Source organism: Colletotrichum scovillei (genome assembly GCF_011075155.1).
Source record: "Colletotrichum scovillei strain TJNH1 chromosome Unknown Contig00006, whole genome shotgun sequence".
NCBI classification, from domain to species: Eukaryota; Fungi; Ascomycota; class Sordariomycetes; order Glomerellales; family Glomerellaceae; genus Colletotrichum; species Colletotrichum scovillei.
Genome location: NW_023336264.1, coordinates 2,378,754 through 2,400,363, shown reverse-complemented (window position 1 = coordinate 2,400,363; position 21,610 = coordinate 2,378,754). Strand labels below are relative to the sequence as shown.

General features: G+C 52.8%; 5 protein-coding genes across 5 annotated transcripts; 2 read left to right on the top strand and 3 right to left on the bottom strand.

Moving 5' to 3' along the window:
• Nucleotides 1–4,944: 4,944 nt before the first annotated feature.
• Nucleotides 4,945–8,438, top strand: HER10_EVM0008390 (uncharacterized protein). The gene is made up of 3 exons (XM_035477915.1): nucleotides 4,945–6,384; nucleotides 6,443–6,633; nucleotides 6,688–8,438. Exons 1-3 carry the CDS (start codon nucleotides 6,279–6,281, stop codon nucleotides 7,903–7,905), a joined length of 1,515 nt encoding a protein of 504 aa, XP_035332992.1. The 5' UTR covers nucleotides 4,945–6,278; the 3' UTR covers nucleotides 7,906–8,438.
• A 2,825-nt stretch (nucleotides 8,439–11,263) lies between these two features.
• On the bottom strand, nucleotides 11,264–14,141 carry HER10_EVM0000148 (short chain dehydrogenase). Its single transcript, XM_035469942.1, has 5 exons — nucleotides 12,756–14,141; nucleotides 12,617–12,686; nucleotides 12,245–12,553; nucleotides 12,066–12,182; nucleotides 11,264–12,006 (listed from the first exon to the last, which is right to left on the bottom strand). The coding sequence occupies exons 1-5, from the start codon at nucleotides 13,180–13,182 to the stop codon at nucleotides 11,826–11,828; spliced, it is 1,104 nt and encodes a 367-aa protein (XP_035332004.1). The 5' UTR covers nucleotides 13,183–14,141; the 3' UTR covers nucleotides 11,264–11,825.
• A 1,615-nt stretch (nucleotides 14,142–15,756) lies between these two features.
• HER10_EVM0005970 (uncharacterized protein) lies at nucleotides 15,757–18,381 on the bottom strand (the record flags this gene model as incomplete). The annotated part of the gene is made up of 3 exons (XM_035475568.1): nucleotides 15,757–17,901; nucleotides 17,971–18,242; nucleotides 18,306–18,381. 3 exons carry the CDS (start codon nucleotides 18,379–18,381, stop codon nucleotides 15,757–15,759), a joined length of 2,493 nt encoding a protein of 830 aa, XP_035332706.1.
• A 489-nt stretch (nucleotides 18,382–18,870) lies between these two features.
• HER10_EVM0007496 (uncharacterized protein) lies at nucleotides 18,871–19,715 on the top strand (the record flags this gene model as incomplete). The annotated part of the gene is made up of 2 exons (XM_035477051.1): nucleotides 18,871–19,304; nucleotides 19,361–19,715. The coding sequence occupies 2 exons, from the start codon at nucleotides 18,871–18,873 to the stop codon at nucleotides 19,713–19,715; spliced, it is 789 nt and encodes a 262-aa protein (XP_035332884.1).
• A 145-nt stretch (nucleotides 19,716–19,860) lies between these two features.
• Nucleotides 19,861–21,452, bottom strand: HER10_EVM0002681 (acyl-CoA dehydrogenase). The gene is made up of 2 exons (XM_035472383.1): nucleotides 20,188–21,452; nucleotides 19,861–20,136 (listed from the first exon to the last, which is right to left on the bottom strand). The coding sequence occupies exons 1-2, from the start codon at nucleotides 21,366–21,368 to the stop codon at nucleotides 20,043–20,045; spliced, it is 1,275 nt and encodes a 424-aa protein (XP_035332310.1). The 5' UTR covers nucleotides 21,369–21,452; the 3' UTR covers nucleotides 19,861–20,042.
• Between the last annotated feature and the right edge of the window lie 158 nt (nucleotides 21,453–21,610).

Here is a 21,610-nt window from a genome sequence, read left to right as displayed (position 1 = left end):
TCGATCGATCCCGAACGCACAAAAGTCACGTTGCGGACTCAGTCCCTACTGAGGAAGCCGAGCCCAAAGTTCCCAACCAGACGCAAAGACATCTGTAGCTGCCTGAAACCTTGATTTCCCCATGGGCCATGAAGAGAAGGCCGTTCTTGACAGACGCGCTAGAAAACGGTCCGTCATCAACGGCCTTCGGGGGCTCGCGCTTGCGAGAGAGATTGCTGCGCACAATAGCATTGTAACATTTCCATCACCCTAAACCCCCGTCCGTCCCCCCTGTCAGACGAGTGCTTCGAGAAGGAATCCAAACAACGTCATGGCGGACGATACCCCAGAGTCCAAGCGGGCCTTGACGATTCATGGCTCACCCCCCTCATCGGTGAAGTATTAGCTTTACAGTCGGTGAGCGGCTTCGGGAGTAGTCATTGGCGCAGTGAATTCAACCATCGTCCCACTCAATTACACGTCGTTGAAAGGGGCCCGCCTGACTACGTAGTTGACTTGGCCTTTCATGCCATCGCGTATCATCCGTCCGCCGGGAAAAGGCGGAGAAAAGAGACTATGTGTCCCAACGCTGTGCCTGCATCAGGCGGGCGTGTCGAAATTCGACTTCGTTAGCGTTACGTAGCGCAATGCTACTATTTGACAATGGTGTCAGGGAACTTCGGCTGTTGTCATTTTTTACCTCATTCGGTGGTGCAAAAGTTCGTCTTTGGCTGGGTCAATGTCTTCCCACGAAACGACCAATATGGGATGGGCTTGCCAGACGAGGAAATGAGGCGACAAAAGAGGTGATCTTCGTCCTCCACCATGGTGTCGCGTGTGAGTGAGACGGGAACAGCGTTTCCACTCCCCCGAAAGTAGCAGCGGCTGGCGGTTGTGTTCGGACTCTTCATCAAGTGATTAGCCAATGGCTCCATGTATTGTTGTTCTGGAGAGGAGCTGTGGTGTCGCAAGGTCGCGGCACCTGGTCACACGACGTGGTTCTCGGATGCTCCCCCGCATTGAATGAGATCAGAAGACCACGGGGACAAGGGGAAGTTGGGGAACGGAACGGGACCGCGAGGTCGGGAAAAGCAAGCTGCCCGGTCCGATATTGGTTCCCCAGACTTTTTGTCTTAGCTACTCGGGCAGCGAGGCGCAATAAGGGGCTGCAAAGCGCTTACCACGACAAGTCTTTTTTTTTTGCGTATGTAGTCTGGTGATTGAACATTCGCAGAGAGGCCCAAAATGCGGGCGAATGGGGCTCGCTGCAAACAATTTTCTCACCTCTCTCCCCTTTGTCACCTACACACTTTCGATCCTCCGCAAAGATGGACCTTGCGCCGGAAGCCGCTCCAGAGTCCCGCCAGTTGTCAGACATATCGACTCATGGCCGATGACAAGGTAGCGAGCGGTGAGAACACCGAGGACTTATCGGTGAACGGTTCGCCTCAAACGTCGAAAAACCATGACTGATACCCTGGAGTTTGGTGCACATTGTCTCGGCCAGCGCGAGGTTTGGACCAGTGGGAGATGCGCCGGCTCGCACGCGACCGAAATGATGGATTGCTGTGGCACCAGACAGCTCCATGGTAACTTTGCTGGGGATAATCGTCCCTTGTCATTGCCCTGGCAGACTGGGATACAGGGTATAGAAAGCCAAGTAAGGCACACCAAATCGAGACGGCGGCCGGAAATCGTCCCAACAAGATGGCCGGCGGGCTTGCTTCGGGATGGAAGGTTGACCGGAAGACGCAGTTGAGACAGCACATTCAGGGCAGTGCGACGGATACATAGCCCCCAAATCACCGACACGAGCATGTCGACCTCCGTGTCGGGCTAAGGTATCCGTAAGCATCGTCTCTTTCTGCCTGTCTGTCGCAAGCCGTAAACAAGCCGTGGCCAAGGGATGGTTTTGGAGCTCTTGCGACACCCGCACGAATGGTTGTTGGACTCGGCCGGTTCCTATCTGTCAATTCAGGATTAGAGAACAGGCAATCGATGGGTAGCGCAACTGGCAATTAAGCTGGGCCAGGGCTGGGCTTGGGTGTGGCAGGTGGATGGTTGCCGGTTCCCAACTCCCAGGGGCGAACACAACCAGAGACGGACCAACTCACCAAGCCAAGGCACACACCAATTTGTTCTAGAACGCCATTTTCTGGGGACGTGGGGGCCGCATCCTTGCTGGGGTTATTTTCGCGGTTTAATCCCGGTGCGATGCGCCAATGCCCTACTACTCGGGTGTATTTGTGGACAGTAGGTGTTAGAGAGCTCAATACTCCGTACACACTGTAAGGCGACTGCTGCATGTCTAGTCGGTTCGTCACTCAAAGTAATGGATTATGGTGGCGAGCTGTGCCCGGTGAGTGTTGCCTCGCAGTGAGGGCGAGGTCGCTCAGATGGCGCCTCGTGAATATCATCTGCCAGTCGCCGGAAACGTGGTTATTGAAGGCCGTGTCCGATACTGTCTATACGCAGTAATGCCGTCCAGATCACTCTTGTACGAATACAGTGGCCAAGCTGCGCCGCCAGTACTTGCTGGGGGGACTGGGTGTGTGCGGTCCAAGCAGCTTGACGGGAATAAAACAGGCGCAGGTTGCAGGTCGTAGCCGGGACGGTGCAGACAGTCGCAGTCTCGTCACAGGCGGGTGTGCGGCGGAAACATGGGTGGGCCCGAAGATGATGAGATATGTGATCTCGTGGATGGCAGATGGAGAAGTTGATAGAGAAACAGATGTCTCGGTCTAGAGCCTGATGGACCGAGGTATGTGTCCGATCCCTGATGTTGGTGTGTCGACTTTTTTAAGCTCTTGAACGCGCATGAAGTGCGGACAAGAGGAGAAGGGGAGAGGCAGAGGAGAGAAAAGCACATGCAGAAAAAGGAGGTGCTGGTGACTATAGTGGTTGCTCTGGTTGTGGTTGCTGTTTCGAGGAGGTACTTTTGGTGAAGGTTTTCTCAGACAGTACCGCCGGCAAAAGTTGACATAAGCTCAAGTACCCAGCGTGCTAAGGAACCCTCCCTATCTTGGGTACGGACACCTTGATTGCGGAACGGAACTAAGGTCAGGTAACCTCCATCTACGACGGTGAGGCCGTGAACTAAGGTAGGAAGGCGGACGACGGACAAACATACTTCGTACACACAGAGAATTAACAGCCCATGAGCAGCAGCCAACAGGAGCATATGGAGCAGGCCCAAGTCACACCTGAATGGTGCGTAAGGAGCCTCGTGTAGCTTATCTTTACCTCCCTGCGCTTCATCAGTGCACCTCCCCCGGCGGCGGTCTTTCACCTACCTTACCTCTCTACCTTAAGATCAAGGTACCTTGGGTTGAGGTGGATTGAAGTGTACTGGAATGCGCCGTTTGTTCCCGTTTTGCCGTTTTCCCACCTCGCCCTGCACCCCTCCCAGCAGTTGTACCGGGTTCTACGAGGACCTAGAGCATCGTCCGTACCGATACAGTACTAATGTGGTATCCATACCCAGTGACACTTTTTCCAAACGGTATTTCCACAGAAGAAAAATGGAACAAGGGGGAAACAGCAATCAGCCATCGAGTCCACTTGGGAAATCACAGAAAAATCCCAGCATGCAGGTAATGTCCCGCTGCCTGTCACCTCGTTTAAAAAAAGAAAACGCCAGTGAATCCAGTCGCAGTGTCTCGGCCCCTTTAAAGACTATTTTACAATGGCTGTTGATATGAAGTATATGTCAAGGTACCAATATTCGTACTCTCGAGTCTTAAGTCTATCTACAGATACAACAGAGGCTCCGCACGCAAAAAGCTACAGTCTGTGCCGTATAGGCCAAGGGGCCAGGCCATGCATGCAGTTCATATTTCATCCGAGAGAGTAACATGAACGGAAACAATGGCAGGGGAGTCTGAAGTGCTTCCATCCGTTCGTGCTCGAGGTTATTTTGGGTTGTGTGGTTGTGCCGAGGCAGTTGCGCCCTTCCCTTCTGCTCAATGTCCAATATCCAATGTTCAGTACCTTGTTCGATGGAAAGCAAGTGCCCAGAATCCGTCTTCTCTTGCCCTACTGTTACTACTGCCTCCTCTTGAAAGTGAGCAAAGTACATAGGTACTGTGAGGTATATGCGAAGCCAATCCTTCACTTGCCATATGCAGCGTTCCTGTTCCTGCTTGACCCCCTCCGTCCCGATCCATGCTTAAGTGCCCAACTCCAACTTCCCTTGCTCCTGGGGACCGGAAGTGAAGTGCCTGTTCCTGTGGCCCACTCAACCTTAGACTTCCATGTGCTCTGCTGGCTCCACGAGGGTTCAATGGACGCAATAGACGGCTCTTTGCCTGGGTTGTCCGTGTCTGCAACTGGGCAGTACCTTAGCAGGGACTTGTCAAGAACATGAGGCATCTCACTAAACCATGAACCATACAGCCCATTACCTTGCTACCTATCTCTGCACCTTGCACAGTAAGTGTGTAGATAGGAGTAGTAGAGAAGAGCTCGTCACTCTCCTCCTTGCTCTTAGTCCTTCCATCCCCGCCAGTGTCAGACCCAACAGGAGCCAGTCGGGACGGAGCCATCGCAAGCACCAGCGCCAGCCCAAGCAGAGTCGGACGGAGACTTGTACACTCTCACAGCCCTGAACCGTGAACGCCTGGTGTTCTTGACTAGTGCTAAGAGCGGGCACCCAGACTTTTCTTCCAGCCAAGGCACCTCACCTCACCCACCTCACGCGTCCATTCCGACAGTCTTCCTACCTTAGTTCCTACCCGTACGGAGTACATACACTACTTTACGGATACAGGTACCACCAAATATTCTAGCCCCAACCCAGGTACATACGATAACACATCCTCCCGTACTGGCCCCGAACCGCCCACACACACACACTGACACGCTGAATAGGCACTCGTGGCACTGCGACTGTAAATGTGGTCCAAGTCAGGCCAGGTATGTACTTCGAGCTTAGAGCCTCTCAAGTTCCCCTTCCAGGGCCCATTTCTTCCCTCGCCGTCTCCGTCTTTTGGGCTCTCTTCCCTGGCAAGCCCCCTTCTCTCCCCTTTTCCCCCTTCTGCCGCCTGTCCGCCTATCTTTTGTTCTCAGGGCAATGTAAGGCGCGGCACCGTAATTCCAGCCATCCAGGGTGCATTTACCATGCCTTAACCCCCGACTGGCCCTTCCCAACTTTGGAAGTCACATCTGAGTCGGAAGCATTCCAATTTTTTCTTTGCGCGTGCTCCATCCACGCCATCCCCCCTCATCCTCCTCCGCCTTCCGACCTTTCTCTCGACCAGTGCCATTTCTTTCTCTCTCATTCGGCATCAACAACAAAACAAGACAAACGCCTTGACGCTCGCCAGAGGTCTAGAGCATAGACTCACAGTTGCTCTACTCAGAACGAACGGTCCATTGGGCTGACCCGAGAACACGAATTCGATACCTGTGGCTCCCTCTGTCTGTCGACCTAGCTTCCTGGCAAAGCTATCCTTCAACTTTGCCTGCGTTACCATCCGCGGCTTGCAATCTCTATTGCCGGGCCCTTGACCCTACTTCACTTCACCTTGCCCGCTCTCATTCGGGCTTGGAGGCTCAAGGCAAAGGCACCGCACCTCAACTCTCCCGTATCTTACCGGTCGTCTCATCTCGTCATCGTCATCCAACGGCTTGTTTGAGTTCGTCTTTCTTTTCCACCGGCATCCCTCCCGGAGCCATACACGCGTTCCGTACACCTCTCATTGTCGTTGACAAACGGATGGGCCACTGCCCGTATCACAACTACTCCGCCATACCGTACCGCCCTCTCTCAACTCTGTTTCTCTTAATGCCCTCTCACTCTCCACAACCCGACGACAAATCGCACCCGACCAAAACCCGCAATCCATGAAAACGGCCATTTAGGGTCAGCCAACCCACAGCAGTCCGGGGCTTACCGCTTCATTCTTCACTCTCTCCAATTCTTGATACACTTCTCATCACCGCCTTTCTCAACAAATCATCTGTCTGCCACACGCGCAGACAACCGCAAACCAAGTAGCCAACCCAAGTTGCAGACTGCCTCTCACTTGCAGCTCTCTGCATTTTGTTTGCGTTCCTACAAATCGGCCATTGAGCAAACCACATCCCGATCACGTCCGACTGAATCGTAGAGCAACGACCATGACCACCTCTCCTCGCTCCAGGTAAACTCACATCGCACTTAGCAAGATTGCCCTACACGGCGGGGCTGTCTTTGCCAATCAGCGCTGCCTCCGCGAACCCTCTACTTCTGTCATTCTAGTCTCCAGCCGTCTTTGCCGTTGACCGTCTGGTCTCGGTAAAGAACACATTCGCTTCAAATGGATTTGCCAAAGGGACTCGTCAAAGACGACAGGCGGATATATGAAGATGTTGCAGCGCTCACGCAGCCTCTTCCGCCGGATTTCATCATAAGAATGTGGCGTCGTAAGTCAACAGCCGCTCGCAGTGTGCTTTCACATGAAAATCTAACGTCACGTCATAGTCTACACCACAACAAATCTCAAACTTGTTGATCCAACCGCACGCCGCTTGGAAAATCTGTGGTGGCATGTCATGGGCAGCGATAGAAGTAAATTGAAAGCTGCGACCGTGGCCAAGATATGGGAACACATCTCCTATGGTCCAACATTTGTGCCTCTCAAAGGCTCGCCGAACCGCTGGGAGGGACCTTCGGTATTTAAATGCCTCGCTCGATCCGAACTGGCACTTTGCTAACGTTATCCACAGACGCCTCGTTTTAACAGCCAGCATGAGTCTGATCCGGTCCTCAGCGCTCAGCAAATGAATCAAGACATTAAGATGATCTCTGAACAGTCGGCTCTGAAGGAGTTGTCCGCCTCATCATCTCGACCCCCACCACCACATCCAATTCTCAAGAAACATAGGGGTGACTCGAAATCTGGTCCTCGGCCGACAGCCCGGTTTGTGTCGCCTCACGAGTCTGCTGATGAAGACTACCAAACTAGCGATGAGACGTCGTCGGGAAGCACAGGCGCCAGTGGCCTGGAGATGCGCACCTCATCAGCAGTCTCCCCAGCAAAATCGAGCAAGAAGAAGCCCTCAACACCAACGAAACGATTTGTTGCATCAGCGGCGGGTAAGAGAAGGCCAGTTCTGCCAAGGAGAATGAGCTCGCAGTCGTCAACAAACTCCGACGTTGGGACCAAGGAGCCCGGTTCTGCCAACGGAGGCAAACATGTGGGAACTTACAACGTGATGCATCCTCATGCTGAAGAAAGTGCTATCCTGAGCGTATCCGGGTCAGAAGGATTCGAAATGCCGCCACCTAGCGCCAAAGCCTTGGGGAAACGACCAGTCGAAAGATCTATTTCGGAATCTCCGAGATCGGTGGGTAATTCCCGACCTGCTGAAGAACGGCGGAAACCGGTCCTTGTACAAACAGCAAACCGCGCGCCAGCACCAGAGCCCTTGAGCAAATCCGCAACCGACCGGTCGAGTCGCGAAGCTGGCACGGTCAAAGCCGGTGGTCCCAGGACGCCTACGTATATACCAACCGCATCACCCGCGGTCTCATCACCAAGAATCGGGTCATTCTCTTCGGCACGTTCTGGCTTTTCGGCGCCGCGTATGGAGCGGGCACCGTCGAATTCCGAGTCCTACCGACCGAGGGAGGCTAGCTTTGGTCGTGGTTCTGCGCAGGGGCTCATATCGAGCGCTACCGCGAGTACGTCGAACATTGCAGCCATGGGGCAGGTGACGATATCTGGTGAGCCGGATCGACGTGCTCTGGAAACCTTGGAAGGCTTTCAGGACGAAGCTGGACCCAGGGGCAACCCACGCCGAATTTCCTCCTCATCGCACTTCGCGCCGACAATGCCAAGCTCTACTCCCGATGTGCCACTAGCAAGAACAAGAAGCCAGCTGACGCTACTGCTGGAGCGCGAGAAAGAGCGCACTGGGGATAGGCCAAGACACAGGTCGTGATCCCGACAGCCAAAAGAAAAAAAAAAAGTCTACTTTCATGGCTCACATATAATCCTATGTACTAATTCGCGAGGTATCAACTGCATTAAAAGGGGCTTCTGGAGTTCATGGAACACAAAACGGGTGCAGTCGTTCGGAAGTGGATGTCTTGCTTTCGACTGAGGTTGCCGCTACTGGTAGTTGCGTCTGCCACTGGCAATACCGACCTTTTTGCCTTTTTTTCCTTTATTCGTTTCATCAGCTCGACGATGCCGACCTTTAGGAAGAAGGTTTGGCGCATTTGCATCGCACGAGGCGTTTTCATTACCGACGGTCACGGGGCCCCTTTCGCAGGGGAAACGCCTGACATGCATTACAGGAGGGGGGGGCAGCCACCAAAAAGGGTTCATTGTATGCGTTCACAGCGATTCAACGGGCAGCGACGGGATCATTTGAAGTTCGAAAAGAGGAAAGACGAACGGCTTGCTCTTGGTGCGCCATCATTTTGTCAGCGACCCACCGAGCTCTTACTAGCGAGCCATTCTAATGAGAAGATATCTGTTACCCAACCACCTAGCTGACCTGATCATCCACGAAGAAACAGAGATAGACGAGTGATGGCGATGTGACCATCAAGAAGACGAGTGCGTGTTGCCCGGGCTGAAACATGACAGGGGATGACGAGCTTTGGTCCAAGGAGGATCTAAACTGCTTTCTCTCCGGACTTGCTCACTCGGCTTACTCTGACTCCACAGCATCGGTGGTAATTCTGGCTAAGGCCATCGTACAGTCCCTCGATGGGAATCTGACTCGATGATCAGGCTCTAGGAAGTCTCTTAACTGTGAACTCTCTACCAAAAGGTAGTAGTCAATTGCCTAGTTGTGAGGGGTAGGCCATAGAGGATCCGTCAAAAAGGAGGGGAGGTGGCCAAAGACGAGGAAAAAGCAAAATCGCAACTGATCACGAGGTCAATTGTCTGGGACAAGGGAGGGGGGGTCCGACTTGCAAGCGTGAGATGGCGTCGATATCGCAACCTGGAAAGCCATTACGCAATCCGAAATAAGGGGTCTCTTGCTTATGTACGATGAGAGAGAGAGGGCCCCCTCCAAGGCTCCAATTTCCCTATCAGGGAGAGGTGAGAGTGATCTGCAGGCTTTTTTTTGATGGTAAGCGACTTCTTCTCAAAGATTCCCCCGTGGCAAGACTGGGGTTGTCTGTCACGTCTGTGAAGATCACTCAGTCCGTCGGATATCACTTGAAGGTAACAAGTATCCGTACACCTAGCCCCTCCCCTCTTCCCTCCCCCCACGCCTTGGCCACGCGGACCTGCCGTGTCGAGCGCGAGGGGCAACGACAGGTCGGAATGGGGCGGTGGGTGTGGGAGGAGGAGCAGAAGCTGTCGAAGCTACCCTGGAGCTTCTCTGTTGACAGGGGGGTAGCTGTGCGGGGTAGGTATACACAACCTTAAAGGGGGAGGAGGGAAGCTCAGAAGTTTGGGGGCAATGCGGTTGTGGGTTGTAGTAGCCGTTGGAAGCCGCTCGCTTACTAAGGTAAGTTGTGTGTACTTTTCCCGTCGTCCCCCCACGTCTGTAATTACCTTACTACCTGTCAATCCTGTCACGCAAAGTTTGGGCACAAAAGGAGTTGACAGGGCTTACATAGTGAGGTCGCGTTGGATCCCTATTAATAATGCACTGCCTAGCCCCTTCCGGGCTTCCTGTTTGTAGTGGCAGATTTTGTTTGAGAGAAAACTTGATACCTGGCTGGCAAGCACCAGAACGACAATGAGCCAGAGTGTTGACTGGTTTCCCCCCACACTAGCGGGATGGGCGGCATCCACGACCATATCTTACACTACTGTGACGACCTCCCACCCAGGTGAGATGGCCGATAGATTTTGACAAGGGGAGGGGGACAAGAAGGACGTTGCGAGCATAAGGTAGACACAAGAGCTATGCAGTATGCTTATCGCTCTCAAGGTCCTCACCGCGGCCTTGCTCCTCTCATTTCATCCTGCTCCTCCTCCTCCTACGCAACATGCGCGCTCCCCGGCACGTCTCCCACGTGCGCTGACAACGGCGCCGGGTTCGAAAAAAGCATCAGGGGAGGCCGCGGCATCCTTGTCTACCCTGTATCCCCCAGAAGCCTGGATCCTTCCATGCTGTGGTCCAGAGCTTGGGTTCCATCGCGTGGTTCATTCAGTTGAATAGGTATCTGTAGTATGAAAAGTGTTGAGAGCTTCCTCGGTGTGATTCAGTCAGCATTGGCACGGCACTCCTTGAGTAAGTACTGAAGGACCATGTCGACTGGAAGGATGGTTCAATAATCAGGAATCCCATCACAAACGTTGATACTACTCTATGCCCATGCCATATACAGCCCTTGCTAGACTACTTGCTTTCTGTCCTTCCCATGTTTTTTCATGCTGCTCATTCCTGTTCCTGTTATTCTCCCCGTCTGCCGAGCCGGTGGGATAGTTCCTATAGTCTTCCTGCCTCTTATCTCATCCGGCTCCTTGTATGTATACTCCGTGAGTCCGTATCACGTTTCCATACCTATGGATAGGTAGGTCACGTATACGCAAAACTCAACGGGTCCGAAAAGAGTCTCCGTTATTTTGAGCCGCTTGTCACATGTCCGCCAGGCATTGACCACCAGTTCCCGACATCTGGTTTCCGTCGTTCAGGTTGTCCATCACCTCCCACACCTACAAAAGGCTTCAAACCTCCCACCAACACGAGAGGCCGCGAACACCACAATGTCAACAAACAAGTCTCTCGCCGGGGGTTAGACAAGACACATGCCTGTCTGCCTACCTGCCTGCATATAAGTACGGGGCGTACATACAGCCCTCCGCCTTTTCGCCTATCTACCTTACCTTAGGTACCATATGCACCTCCCTCGCACCGCCCAACCAAACAATCTTAACTGCAAGTCGCTCAAAACCTCCAAGACAACAACGTTCTAGACTCTTGACGCCCTCCCCCGAACGCCCGACCTTACCTACCCTTCCCCGGTTCCCACCAACACGCCGGCGCCGTCCGTCGCACAGCATATGCTGGTACTCCGTACATGACAGGCAGTGCACGAAACGCCAAATCAGACCCGGTCCAGCGACCGCCCTCCCCGTCTCCCCATGTACCATTCCCTCCCAGCCTTCCCCCCGCAAACGCACGGCACGGCGTTGGACCCTCGATCGTGCAGATGTCCCAGTCACTTTTCGGTGTCTCGGTGCATGTGTGTTCTTGTACTGTGAGTGTGGTAGCAGCGGCGGCAGGTAAGGTAGGAGGAGCACCACTGACCAGTGCCGGCGGCCATGTTGTTTGTATCCAGCCGTCATGTATCCGTCATGTTTACCGATACCTATAGTCTCTCACGAGGAACCATATAAGTCAGCGTACTGTGGTTCCTTACGGTCACTTCACTGAGAACCAGAGCGTCGGGAGTACCGAATCCCAGGCCGCCCCTCGAGACGAGGCTTCAAACAAGACTCAAGACCAGGGTTAGAAGTAGAAAACCAGACGAGGCAATTACGGGACGGCGCAGGATAGGGGAGACTCGGCGATATGAGAGATCGGATAACTGTCGATGGCCCGTCCGGTGACCTTATGCTGCGGGCCCCGTAACACTGCATGTCGGGGTGGTGGAATACCTCGATCGGTGCCGACGAATGAGCCTCATCGAATACGCTGACCGGTGTAAAGCTACCTAGCTTGGCCGCCTTTCACATGCCACATCCACAGAGACTCAGTCAGCCTCTTCGAGATCTTATCACGGATTGTTTGATCATTATCAATTTTACTATTTGTCGGCGTATCAACAAATCGACCTTCTATGTTCCCATAGCAAAAACGCCAATCACTCTAGTGGAAATGCAAACTTTTGGCCTCTTTCCTCCTCTCCTTCTTCAATCCAATTCATATCAAGGACTCGTGGCGGCTTATGTGACGGTGTAACCGCCATCAACGCGGAGGTCCGCACCCGTGACGTAGAGAGAGGCATCAGACAGCAAGAAAGTGACGGGTCCCATAAGGTCCTTGGGCTGACCCATCTTGCCCTGGGGAATCAGAGAAGTCCACTTCTGCTTGAGGTCTGGGTTGTCGTCAAGAATCTTCTCGGTTCTGCACATGTGCGTTAGTACTGGCTGTCTGGAAACAAAGAATTTGGGTATTAGACTTACAGAGCTGTGAGCATGTAGCCGGGAGAGATGCAGTTGACACGAATGCCCGCACCAGCCCACTCGACAGCCAAGGAGGCAGCCAAGTGACGGACACCAGCCTTTGCGGCGTTGTAAGGTCTGTTTGAACGTGTGTTAGCGAATTCGATGCCTCGAAAGAAACAAGACTCAATGAAACCTACGCCTGAGGCTGGGGAATATTGACAATGGAGCCAGACATGCTGCCGATGAAGACCATGCTTCCGGGAGACTTGCGCTCCATGAGATGCTTGGCGACTCCGATAGCGAAGAGGTATGTGCCGTCGACGTTGACGCCCCAGAGCTTACGCATGCGCTCAATGGGGTAGTTGATGGCGTCGAAGTTCTCGGTGAAGCCGGCCGACGTGACGAGGTTGTCAATCTTGCCGTGAGCGGCGAGGATCTCAGCAATGCAGGCATCGACAGAGGCGGGGTCTGAGACGTCTGCGTGATGCGCAGTCACCTTGGGAACTCTATTATACGTTGTTAGGCGTCCGTCACTTTCTCGAGGTCAATAGGGTCATCCGAGTGCATACCTCTTAGCCTCTGGGTTTTCTCTCTTGAATGCTTCAAGCAGGTTCTTGGCTTGGAGCTCAGCCTCCTCCTCTGTCTCGGTGTCAGCACCTTGCTCTCACGGAATTCTGAAGCTTGCTGGCAATCAGGTCGAAAACTCACTGTTCAAGTCGACGATGGCAAGATCGCTGCCGGAGTAGACCATGCCTTGGCCCATAACCAAGCCAAGGCCGCGCGCACCGCCAGTGACGACGCCGGTGTGGCCATCGAGAGAGAAGGAAGCAAGCGTGGGCTTGCCAATACCACCACCGTGACCGCGGACCGGCTGACTGCTAGGCAACTGGTCGTCTTCAGGGTACTCGACAGTGACATCGGGGTCGGTTCTCGAATACTGGCCCGGGTGAGGCTTCTCTCTGACGTTGGGGCTGCCGCTGATGGATCTAGACTGTTGCTGCTGCTTGGGGCTAGTGGCTGCAATGCTAGCTTGAGCTGCAGAGGCGGAAGACTGAGAGGATTTGCCGCGGACCTGGGTGTGTCTCGCGATGGGACGAATGATCCGCGCCAGTCGGGCGCTAAGGGGACGGAACATTTTGAGTGTCTGCGGGTGTGAAAGTGTTACACGCGGTGTTGAAGTGTATGTACGTGAGTATTGCCGTCTGAAATAATACGACGGTCAGAGTCGATTCGAGGTGCCTTTCGGAAGGAATAAAAGTGTGAAGGCGAAACAATGATGGCGTTTGTTTCGGTTTTGGAGAACCGTTGACTTTTGCAATTGACTTCAGCCGGATGATGTCACGAAACTAGTTTTTGTTGGGCGGCGACCTGGATCGAGCAGATGAAGCTAGCTGTCTCTGGCAGATGCGGAGTTGACGATCAAATCTGGCAGAGGGCTGGTGGAATTCGAGGCGCCCAAGTTTGGGCAAAAGCAACGATGAGAGGAGCTATGGTGGGGTAGATGACGTGGGACGAGCGGGAGGGTGGTGATTGACTCCTGATCGTCTGGTTGTAAGTCTGGATCGGGAAGTACGTCTCGTAATTCGGGGTCGGTTGGACGTGGTTTGTTGTATGTGAGAAGTTGGCAGGTGGGAATGGAGGGGAGGAAGAAAGTCGCGGGGAGGAGGACACTACCTTAAGGTAAGTATGGCAGAGGGGAGGAGCTTGGAACCTTGGAGAAGACGCGGGAGGGAAGGAAGGGAGCTCCCGTTTATTATGAAGGTTGGAGCTTTCCATTGGGAAGGAAGGAACGACGGGACGGTAGGGAAGGAGGTTTAGGTAAGACATTCGTGGACACTGGCAAGTAAGGAAGGATCGTGGCGTGAGTTGATCAAGTGGTCAACTGGTTTACTTGGCAAGGGCAAACAAGGATTGGTGGTGTTGGTGGTGGTGGTGGAAGGAACCATGGAACTTGGTAGCAGCCAAAAAGAGAAAAGGGAAAAAGTTCACGATACTTTGGGCGTATGAACGCGTCTCGCAGCTTCCCGGTCAGGTCCCAAGTCGCAGGTTCCAGGCGCCGCATGTCGCAGGTCGTAGCACGTCCGCCGCTCTCGCACTGCCTCGCGGGGAGTTGCCCCGGAACTAGGGCTGGACTCATGGAGCCCGAGCGGACACCCATGGGCCAAAATAAGGATCGCTCCATGCCACCCACCGCGCCCACCGCCCACACTAGAACCACAACCCCGGGGCGGGGGTGGGCCATTGCCCCCAAATGGCCCTCTTCTAGGTGGACTGTCTCCTCCATCCCGGCATGCCCGGCTGCCGGCTACCAGGCCGAGCGGGTAAGTCCCTGATTTTGTTTACCTCTGAACTACCACCGACACTGGACGTTGCAGCGCATTCGATGATGGGTAGCATGGTACCGGGTAAGCTGAAGGCTAGACTTATATACTATGCAGTCTCAATAGTACAATTGAACAATAACAGTGTAGATGCTGTGAGTGAATGGCCTTATGCATGAATATGCGATGTGTATGAAATCTTTATGAAAAGTACCTGACTAGAATGCCAACCACGAGCAGAACATGAGATGAGAGAAACAAGACGGAAACCCCTTAAACCCTTGTCAAGGTCTCCATGTCTCCTGCTCATCATTCCGAGTTCCCCGTGTTCCTCGTGTCCCGAAAGGGACCCTGTGGAGTCAGGGAAAGAAACAACGAGAAATCATGACAGAGCTTGTGACCCAACCTGGCCAAGAAATGTGAGGAGCTCCAACTTTTTTTCCCTCCTCTCAAGAAACTTCCGGAGGTTTTGGGGGTCCTTGGGGGCAAAACATTGGGCATCTCTCGAACGCCATTCTCCACATTTTACTCCAATTTTCCCTGCACGGGATGAGATTCTAGAATGCCATGAGATTAGGACTGGCCAAGGGTCTGGCCATCGGTGTTCATCCTCACAGACACACACTCAGTCTCACACACCTCAGACCTCAGACGCAGACCAGACAGAGAAATCCTGACCTCCGGTTCGGAGACCGCCTCGATCATGCAGCCTGTCACACCGTCACATTATCACGTTGATTGGGATGGCCATGCTGTTGGCTTGGCCCGTCATCTTGTTTACCCACTTTGTTTCTTTTCATTCTCTGCTGAACACGAGGTCCTCTGCATCGAGGCTGACTGACTGACCGATAGTCCGGACATCACTGCTCGCCATGCTACCCCCGTCGGGCCACCGGCTCCTAACCCCAGTCTCTAGACTACTACTTCTTAACACTGGATCGCCGAACTCGGCTCTCCGCTTGCACCTGCCGTGTAAGTTGTTGAATACTTCTCTGCACGATATGCGGAGTGGAATCGTCAATACATAACAGTACTCTCTATGGGGGATAAATCCTGGTCAAGGCATCGCCAATAATAGCATCGGCCGTGCTGATCCCCTTCAAAAGCACGAACAAACCAGTCCCAATCGTCGTCAGTCACCACGCCTAGAGCCAACGGAGCTAGGTACAGCAGTAAGCGTTGCGAGTCCTCACTGTCGCTGCAACGTGCTCCATGTTGCATGAGGAATAGAGCAAATCTGGCTGTCTTTGCAAAAAGCAAGCCTCTGAGGTAAAGGTCCAACAACGTGAAATTGTCAGACTCTCTGTACCGCCGAAATGTGACCCTAGCATTGATGTCCTCGTCCGTCAATAGCAGACGCTTGCAAATATCTTGTGCCACAGCAAGGTTTAGGTTTGAGTCTGGAAGTCTGAGAACCTTCTCTGAGATCCTCGCGACCAGCGAACTCTTTTTAGGGTCTGCCACCTTACTGCCAGCTTCGATAAGCATAGACAGCACTTCGAAGCTGCCCACGCGCAAGGCAGTGTCAATGGCCTCATTCTCGTAGTTAAATCCGTAGAATCGTAGGGTCTTTCCAAAGTGTCTACCACAATAGGATGTAGTGTCGTCTTAGCCTCGTACTCAGAAGAAAGTAGGTCCTCGACGTCGTGAATGAGACAGGCACGCAACAGCTCAGCGCCAATGCTGGGATGTCGAGCAGCATATCCAACAGCACTGGGAAAGATGTCAACATCGCGGAGAACTTTGCGATCAGAACGCAAAAGTCGATAGATGATCAAGTCCGGAACGTCCAAGTTTCGTTTCGACGGATGACCATATACCGATCTTCTCCACGGTGCCAAACTGAACATTTTCTTCGTTTCGGTAATGTTGATCTCGATGTTGTCCAATACTAACTCAGCGAGCTGTCTGCTCTTGGTGCCTTTGGATACGCAGGCTGCCTTGCAAATCAGGTAGATGCCCAGCATAACTTTCCGATATGGATCGTCTATCTGAGCGCAGGTAGGCTTGATTAGGAATCTAGCCAGCCGTACATTGGCGTTGGCGAAAGCATTGATAATTGGAATGTGAAATGCATACTCAAGATTGTTCCAATATATCTCGTTTATTTGCCTCATGACGTGAGCACCATAGCGAACGAGCAGCTCGGCAACATCGCTATGGTTATAACGTGTAGCATATGAGAGAGGTGTATCGCCGTCCTCCTCCTCTTCGTTGACGTAAGATGCGGCGTCTGGATGCTTTTCTAGCAGCGTCCGGACTATTTGAAGGAAGCCCAACCCTGAGCAGATGTGAAGAATGTTGGTTGACGGAAGTACCTCTTTCATCCTGTCATATTCTCCTCTGTGATGGCGAGCATTGTTCTTGTACTCGTACCACCAAACAGTACGAAATAGCGATTCCTCATGGAAGTAGATGCTGTCGGCTGCCAAGAACTGGAGGGACTGCTCGCCACTTCTTCTCGCATGCCATGGCCAGTAGTCTCTCGCATATCTAAGCCATCTAGTGTGGCGAAAAATAGAGTGATAGCCTACTTCGATAATAGATTCCGTCTCTTCGGCACGTTTGAACCAAATTTGGAGCTCATCGAGGCATTTTTTGGCAATTTCGTAGTGTGTTTTCTCTGGCTTGAGGTAGAAATCTTTGATGGCTGAATCCATGTCGATATTGGACATGTAATCAGCAATTGACCGATGTAGAGGAAGAATTATGTCCTCTTCAGCTTCCCGTTCCGTATAATCCCTGCCCGCTTTCGTGATCCTCATCAGTGGATAGGATTCGCTGACGAGATCTTGTATTCTTTGGCGTTCTTCTTCAGGCTCTTCAGCGTCGGGGTGGATAAGGTCTGTCAATTCAGCCACTGTGACAGGTCTTCGGAGTAAAGCAACCCATTGAAGGATCTTGGCGGTCTCGCGGCGGGACTTATCGTCAATCTGCACAAGGAGGCGCAAAAATACGTGGCGAAGACCACATGGTATTTGATCCATCTTCTTCATCATTGCCGAAAGTGTCTTCTCTGGATAAAGATCCTCAAGCATGAAATCAACCCATGAAAAAAGTCCTTCGGAACGAAGACTGAGTTCACCAGCCAATGCATCTTGAGATTCCTTGTCGAGAATTCCCCAGTGTCGATGGCGCGCAAGTCTGGCCTTGATGACACATTCGAGATCATTTTCGGGGTCCTTCCCGTCGAGCGTCGGAGTCAGATGAAGGCATTCATGGAAACCTTCATTGGCAGCGCTGGATATGATGAGTTTGAAAGTGTTGAGAGTTTCTGGTTGAACCTGAGCTCCAGATGATCTTCCGAACTGCGCCTGAAAACTGCTGACAAGCCATCTACGCTCGTCTGGAGGAAAGTCGTTGAGCCCATCCAGAACACAATACACCGGACCCAGTTCGGGATCCTTTATTGTAGCAGTAAAAATAGCCCAGAGCGTGCTGCGTGATTTCAAGGTGTTCTCGATTCTCCTTGGGGTCATGCGCTTGACAGCATATTTAGCAAGAGTTCGATGGTTGGTGAAGATTTTATGAAGCTAGGTCCTAAGAATTGATGTTGCCGTGTTCTTTTCGGGGTACTGAGGGTTGTAAAAGCAGAATAGTACGTCCCCTGGTATACTCTGCGTGAGTTTTTCGAGTTCTTTGGTGATGAAATATGAGAGCATCGTCTTTCCTGTACCGGGAAGACCGGATATACAGAGTATCGCCGACTGCTTCGACTCCAACCAAGATCTGTAACTTTCCTCAGATCGGACCCATCTACACGTTCCTTCAACGAATCCGCCTTTTGATTCGATCAATTCCTCCAGGTCCACTTCAGGATCTGCGATGAAGAGAGCGTCGATGCATCTTGACAAATTATCTTCCATATCCGCTCCTGTTATCGAAATTGGCAGCATATCGAGTCCTGTAATGAGCAAAGAAACGGATAAGAATCAACCTGAATTGACATGGTTCATTCCAGCGACAAGAGTTGAACCGCTGCCAACATGAATATCGCCAATTGATATCGACATGCTAGGCGATGATGGCCTGGATGGCGAGGACGAGGGCAAACGCGAGCAGGATCGAGTCGAGGCAAAACGCGGAAGGGATTTCAGCCCCTTTGTGGCAGAATTTGCTGAGAAACCTTTGGGAAGTTGGGAAGAAAGAAAGATGAAGGTGAAGGTGAAGGATCCCATGACCGGAACACTGGGGTCCCATAGGCAGACGGTCCATCTGCTCTAGGGCTTTCTTATGTGGGATTACCAAAGACCAGTAAGGCATCTATGATGCAAGATGTAATCAGGTGATTCAATGCACCTCTTCTTGAGCCAAAGAAACAGTGTTGCCCCTTTGTCACAGTCCAAAATCGAGGTATCTGCCTGCCTGTTTTCTGGGAGCTGGCAATCAAAAGGGGATAACACCGCCGCCCTCTAGAATCTAGAGGCTTCAATTCTGTATCTCCTCATCACTATCACAAATCACTATCAGTTGATCCGAATACACTGCAAGATAGCTCAAACATGGCTGAAGTCCTCGCAACCTCAAGTGCCGTCGTCACCTTGACAGCCACAACTTTGCAGGGCATCAGGGGAGCAAGAGAGAAGATTGACAAAATCACGCGAGCCCCTGAGCTCATCGCCAACATCAAAAAGGAGTTGCAACTTATCCAGAATTTGATGGAGCGCCTCGAGATCTCGGTCAAGTCAAACGACACCGAAGTATTGTCCGTTACCGCAGACACCAACGTGCAATCCGCCCTCACGGCCTGTGGCGCCTCATGTTGTGCCTTGGACAACGAGGTCGACAAGCTTCTCCAGCGCTCGAAAGACGGACGGGTTCACTTGATGGACAGAGTGAACATCGGACTATTTGGCAAAGACAAGCTCCAGATTTTCGTGGACGAGCTCAGAATTTGCAAGCAGACTGTTGACTTGGCTTTAGCCGGCGCCAACTTGTGAGTAATGTATCGCGATCATTGAGTTTTGATAGCACATCTGATTTCCCCCCCAGTTTGGCGTCCATCGAGCAAACCAAGCAGCTTCAGGCGATCCTGAAGCAAGTTGAGGCTAATGATAATGATGCATACTCCGAAGCTACGCCCCAGAAGTCGAGGGACTTGATCAAGGGGTACGAGGAACTTCAAGCATCCCTGTTTGCTCAGGTCAATGAGAGACGAAGCAAGTTGACAGTGAGCAAAGTCAAGGTCTTGGAGTCGCAGGCCATCATCGGAATCCACGGCGCGGACGGGACCGACGGGGAGCTGGATGTCCAGCTTGGCAACGTTGAAGGCCAAGGATCCAACATGCTGGTGGGATACTCCAAGGGCGTTGACCTGAACGCTGCCTTTTTCAAGAAAGACAACTAGTTCGTGATTACATGGTTCACAGAGTGAGTGATGTCACTGCTATTTGACGGAGGAACACTCAAGCGTCCACAGACAGGAGTGGAGATCTAGAATTGGATGTAGAGGAAGAAGCCAGCTGGAGACGATTTTTTTGCAACACAAATACCTCCAGACTGTGAACTTGCTATTTCTGGATTCTCTATGGTGGCAACCTAATAGAAGAAATTTTACCATTCGAGTTCTACATGCTTTTGCGGTGACATCAAAGGTCCCGTCTTGATTCTTTACTCCTGAGATCCCAAAGTGGCTCGCTCGTTGTTCTTTACATCCATGCTACTTGTATTTAAATCACCCCAGGTGGGCATATTCCTTGTTGAATGCCCTTCCGATGACCATTCTCCGGATTTCCGAAGTTCCGGCACCAATCTCATACAATTTCGCACTGATAAACGTTAGTACAGAAGAGCCGGAAGGAACTTTGGGATCAACTTACTCTCTCAACAGCCTCGAAGCTGGCATTTCCTCGACATAGCCCATACCGCCAAGAAGCTGAATGCTGTCCAGAGTACACTCTGTCGCCCTCTCGGCAGCATACAAGATGGCGCCGGCGCAGTCCTGTGTCTTGATGATCCCCTCCTCGTCAACAGCCTTGGCCGTGGCGTATGTGTATGCACGGGAGGCCTGGAGTTTCGTGTACATGTCTGCCAGCTTGCCCTGAATGAACTGGTTCTGAGCGATTGGGATGCCGAACTGCTTCCGCTGGTGGGTAAAAGGCAGAGCGACGTCCAGCGCAGCCTGCATGATACCCAGAGGTCCGGCGCTAAGAACGAGACGCTCCAGGTCCAAACCCTCCATCAGAACTCTCACACCACCGTTGATCTTGCCGAGGATGTTCTCTTTGGGCACGAAGACGGAGTCAAAGTTGAGCTCGCCGGTGTTGCTTCCGCGCATACCCATCTTGTCGAGCTTCCTCGCGCAGCTGAAGCCCTTGGTCTTGGTCTCGACAAGGAACGCCGTGACGCCCTTGGATCCCTTCTCGGGCTCCGTCTTTGCGTAAACGACGATGACGTCTGCGTCGGGACCGTTGGTAATCCACATCTTGGAGCCGTTCAGGACGTAGCCACCATCGACGGCCGTGGCTGTCGTCCTCATGCTCACGACATCGCTGCCGGCGCCAGACTCAGACATTGCGAGCGCGCCGACGCTCGTGCCGGCAATCAGACCGGGGAGGTACTTCTGCTTCTGCTCCGGAGAACCGTTGAGCTGGAGCTGGTTGACGCACAGTTGGGAGTGTGCGGCATAGCTGAGACCAATTGAGCCAGAGGCACGCGAGATCTCTTCCATGACGACGCAATGCGCCTGGTAGCCCATGGCCAGACCACCAACGTCTTCATCGGCAGTCATGCCCAGGAAACCAGCCTCGCCCAGCTTTTGCCACATCTCATTGGGAAAGGCATTGCTCTTGTCCGTGTTCGCGGCCACTTCCTCTGTGATCTCGCGCCTTGTGAACTCCTGTACGCGCTCGCGCAGCTCGGTAAGATCGGCTTGTGACGGTGCTTCAAACCCCTTGGGATGCTTAGAGGAGTGGTGTCGGATCTGAAGGGCGGGGGCCGCGAGGGGTCGCAATTGACGCGCTGGCCGCGCCAACGATCTGAATGCTCTAACACTTGACATGGCTGTAGATTGTGCAACGAAATCGAGAATGAATTAAGTTGAAGAAAGTGGAAATGAAGAACAACAACTTCTCCTACGATTGATGATCCAAGTTACCTTGGCTTGATGCCGAGCTGGAGGTCCAACCGGGACAAGAAGGTGCTCGGCTACGGGCGGCTTTCAGCGGGCCGAGGTGAGCGATTGGACGTCACTGGAATGGTATCCCGTCAGCAAGCGAGCGGCCCTCGAACCTCTCCTACCCG

Bases quoted from the DNA above. Each gene is read 5' to 3' on its own strand.
- HER10_EVM0008390 (XM_035477915.1), top strand. From the start codon at position 6,279: ATGGATTTGCCAAAGGGACTCGTCAAAGACGACAGGCGGATATATGAA. The intron at 6,385-6,442 runs GTAAGTCAACAG...GTCACGTCATAG, and splicing joins CATCATAAGAATGTGGCGTC to TCTACACCACAACAAATCTC. The intron at 6,634-6,687 runs GTATTTAAATGC...CGTTATCCACAG, and splicing joins ACCGCTGGGAGGGACCTTCG to ACGCCTCGTTTTAACAGCCA.
- HER10_EVM0002681 (XM_035472383.1), bottom strand. From the start codon at position 21,368: ATGTCAAGTGTTAGAGCATTCAGATCGTTGGCGCGGCCAGCGCGTCAA. The intron at 20,137-20,187 runs GTAAGTTGATCC...AACGTTTATCAG, and splicing joins GCTTCGAGGCTGTTGAGAGA to TGCGAAATTGTATGAGATTG.
- HER10_EVM0000148 (XM_035469942.1), bottom strand. From the start codon at position 13,182: ATGTTCCGTCCCCTTAGCGCCCGACTGGCGCGGATCATTCGTCCCATC. The intron at 12,687-12,755 runs GTGAGTTTTCGA...ACACCGAGACAG, and splicing joins TGCCATCGTCGACTTGAACA to AGGAGGAGGCTGAGCTCCAA. The intron at 12,554-12,616 runs GTATGCACTCGG...AACGTATAATAG, and splicing joins GAAAACCCAGAGGCTAAGAG to AGTTCCCAAGGTGACTGCGC.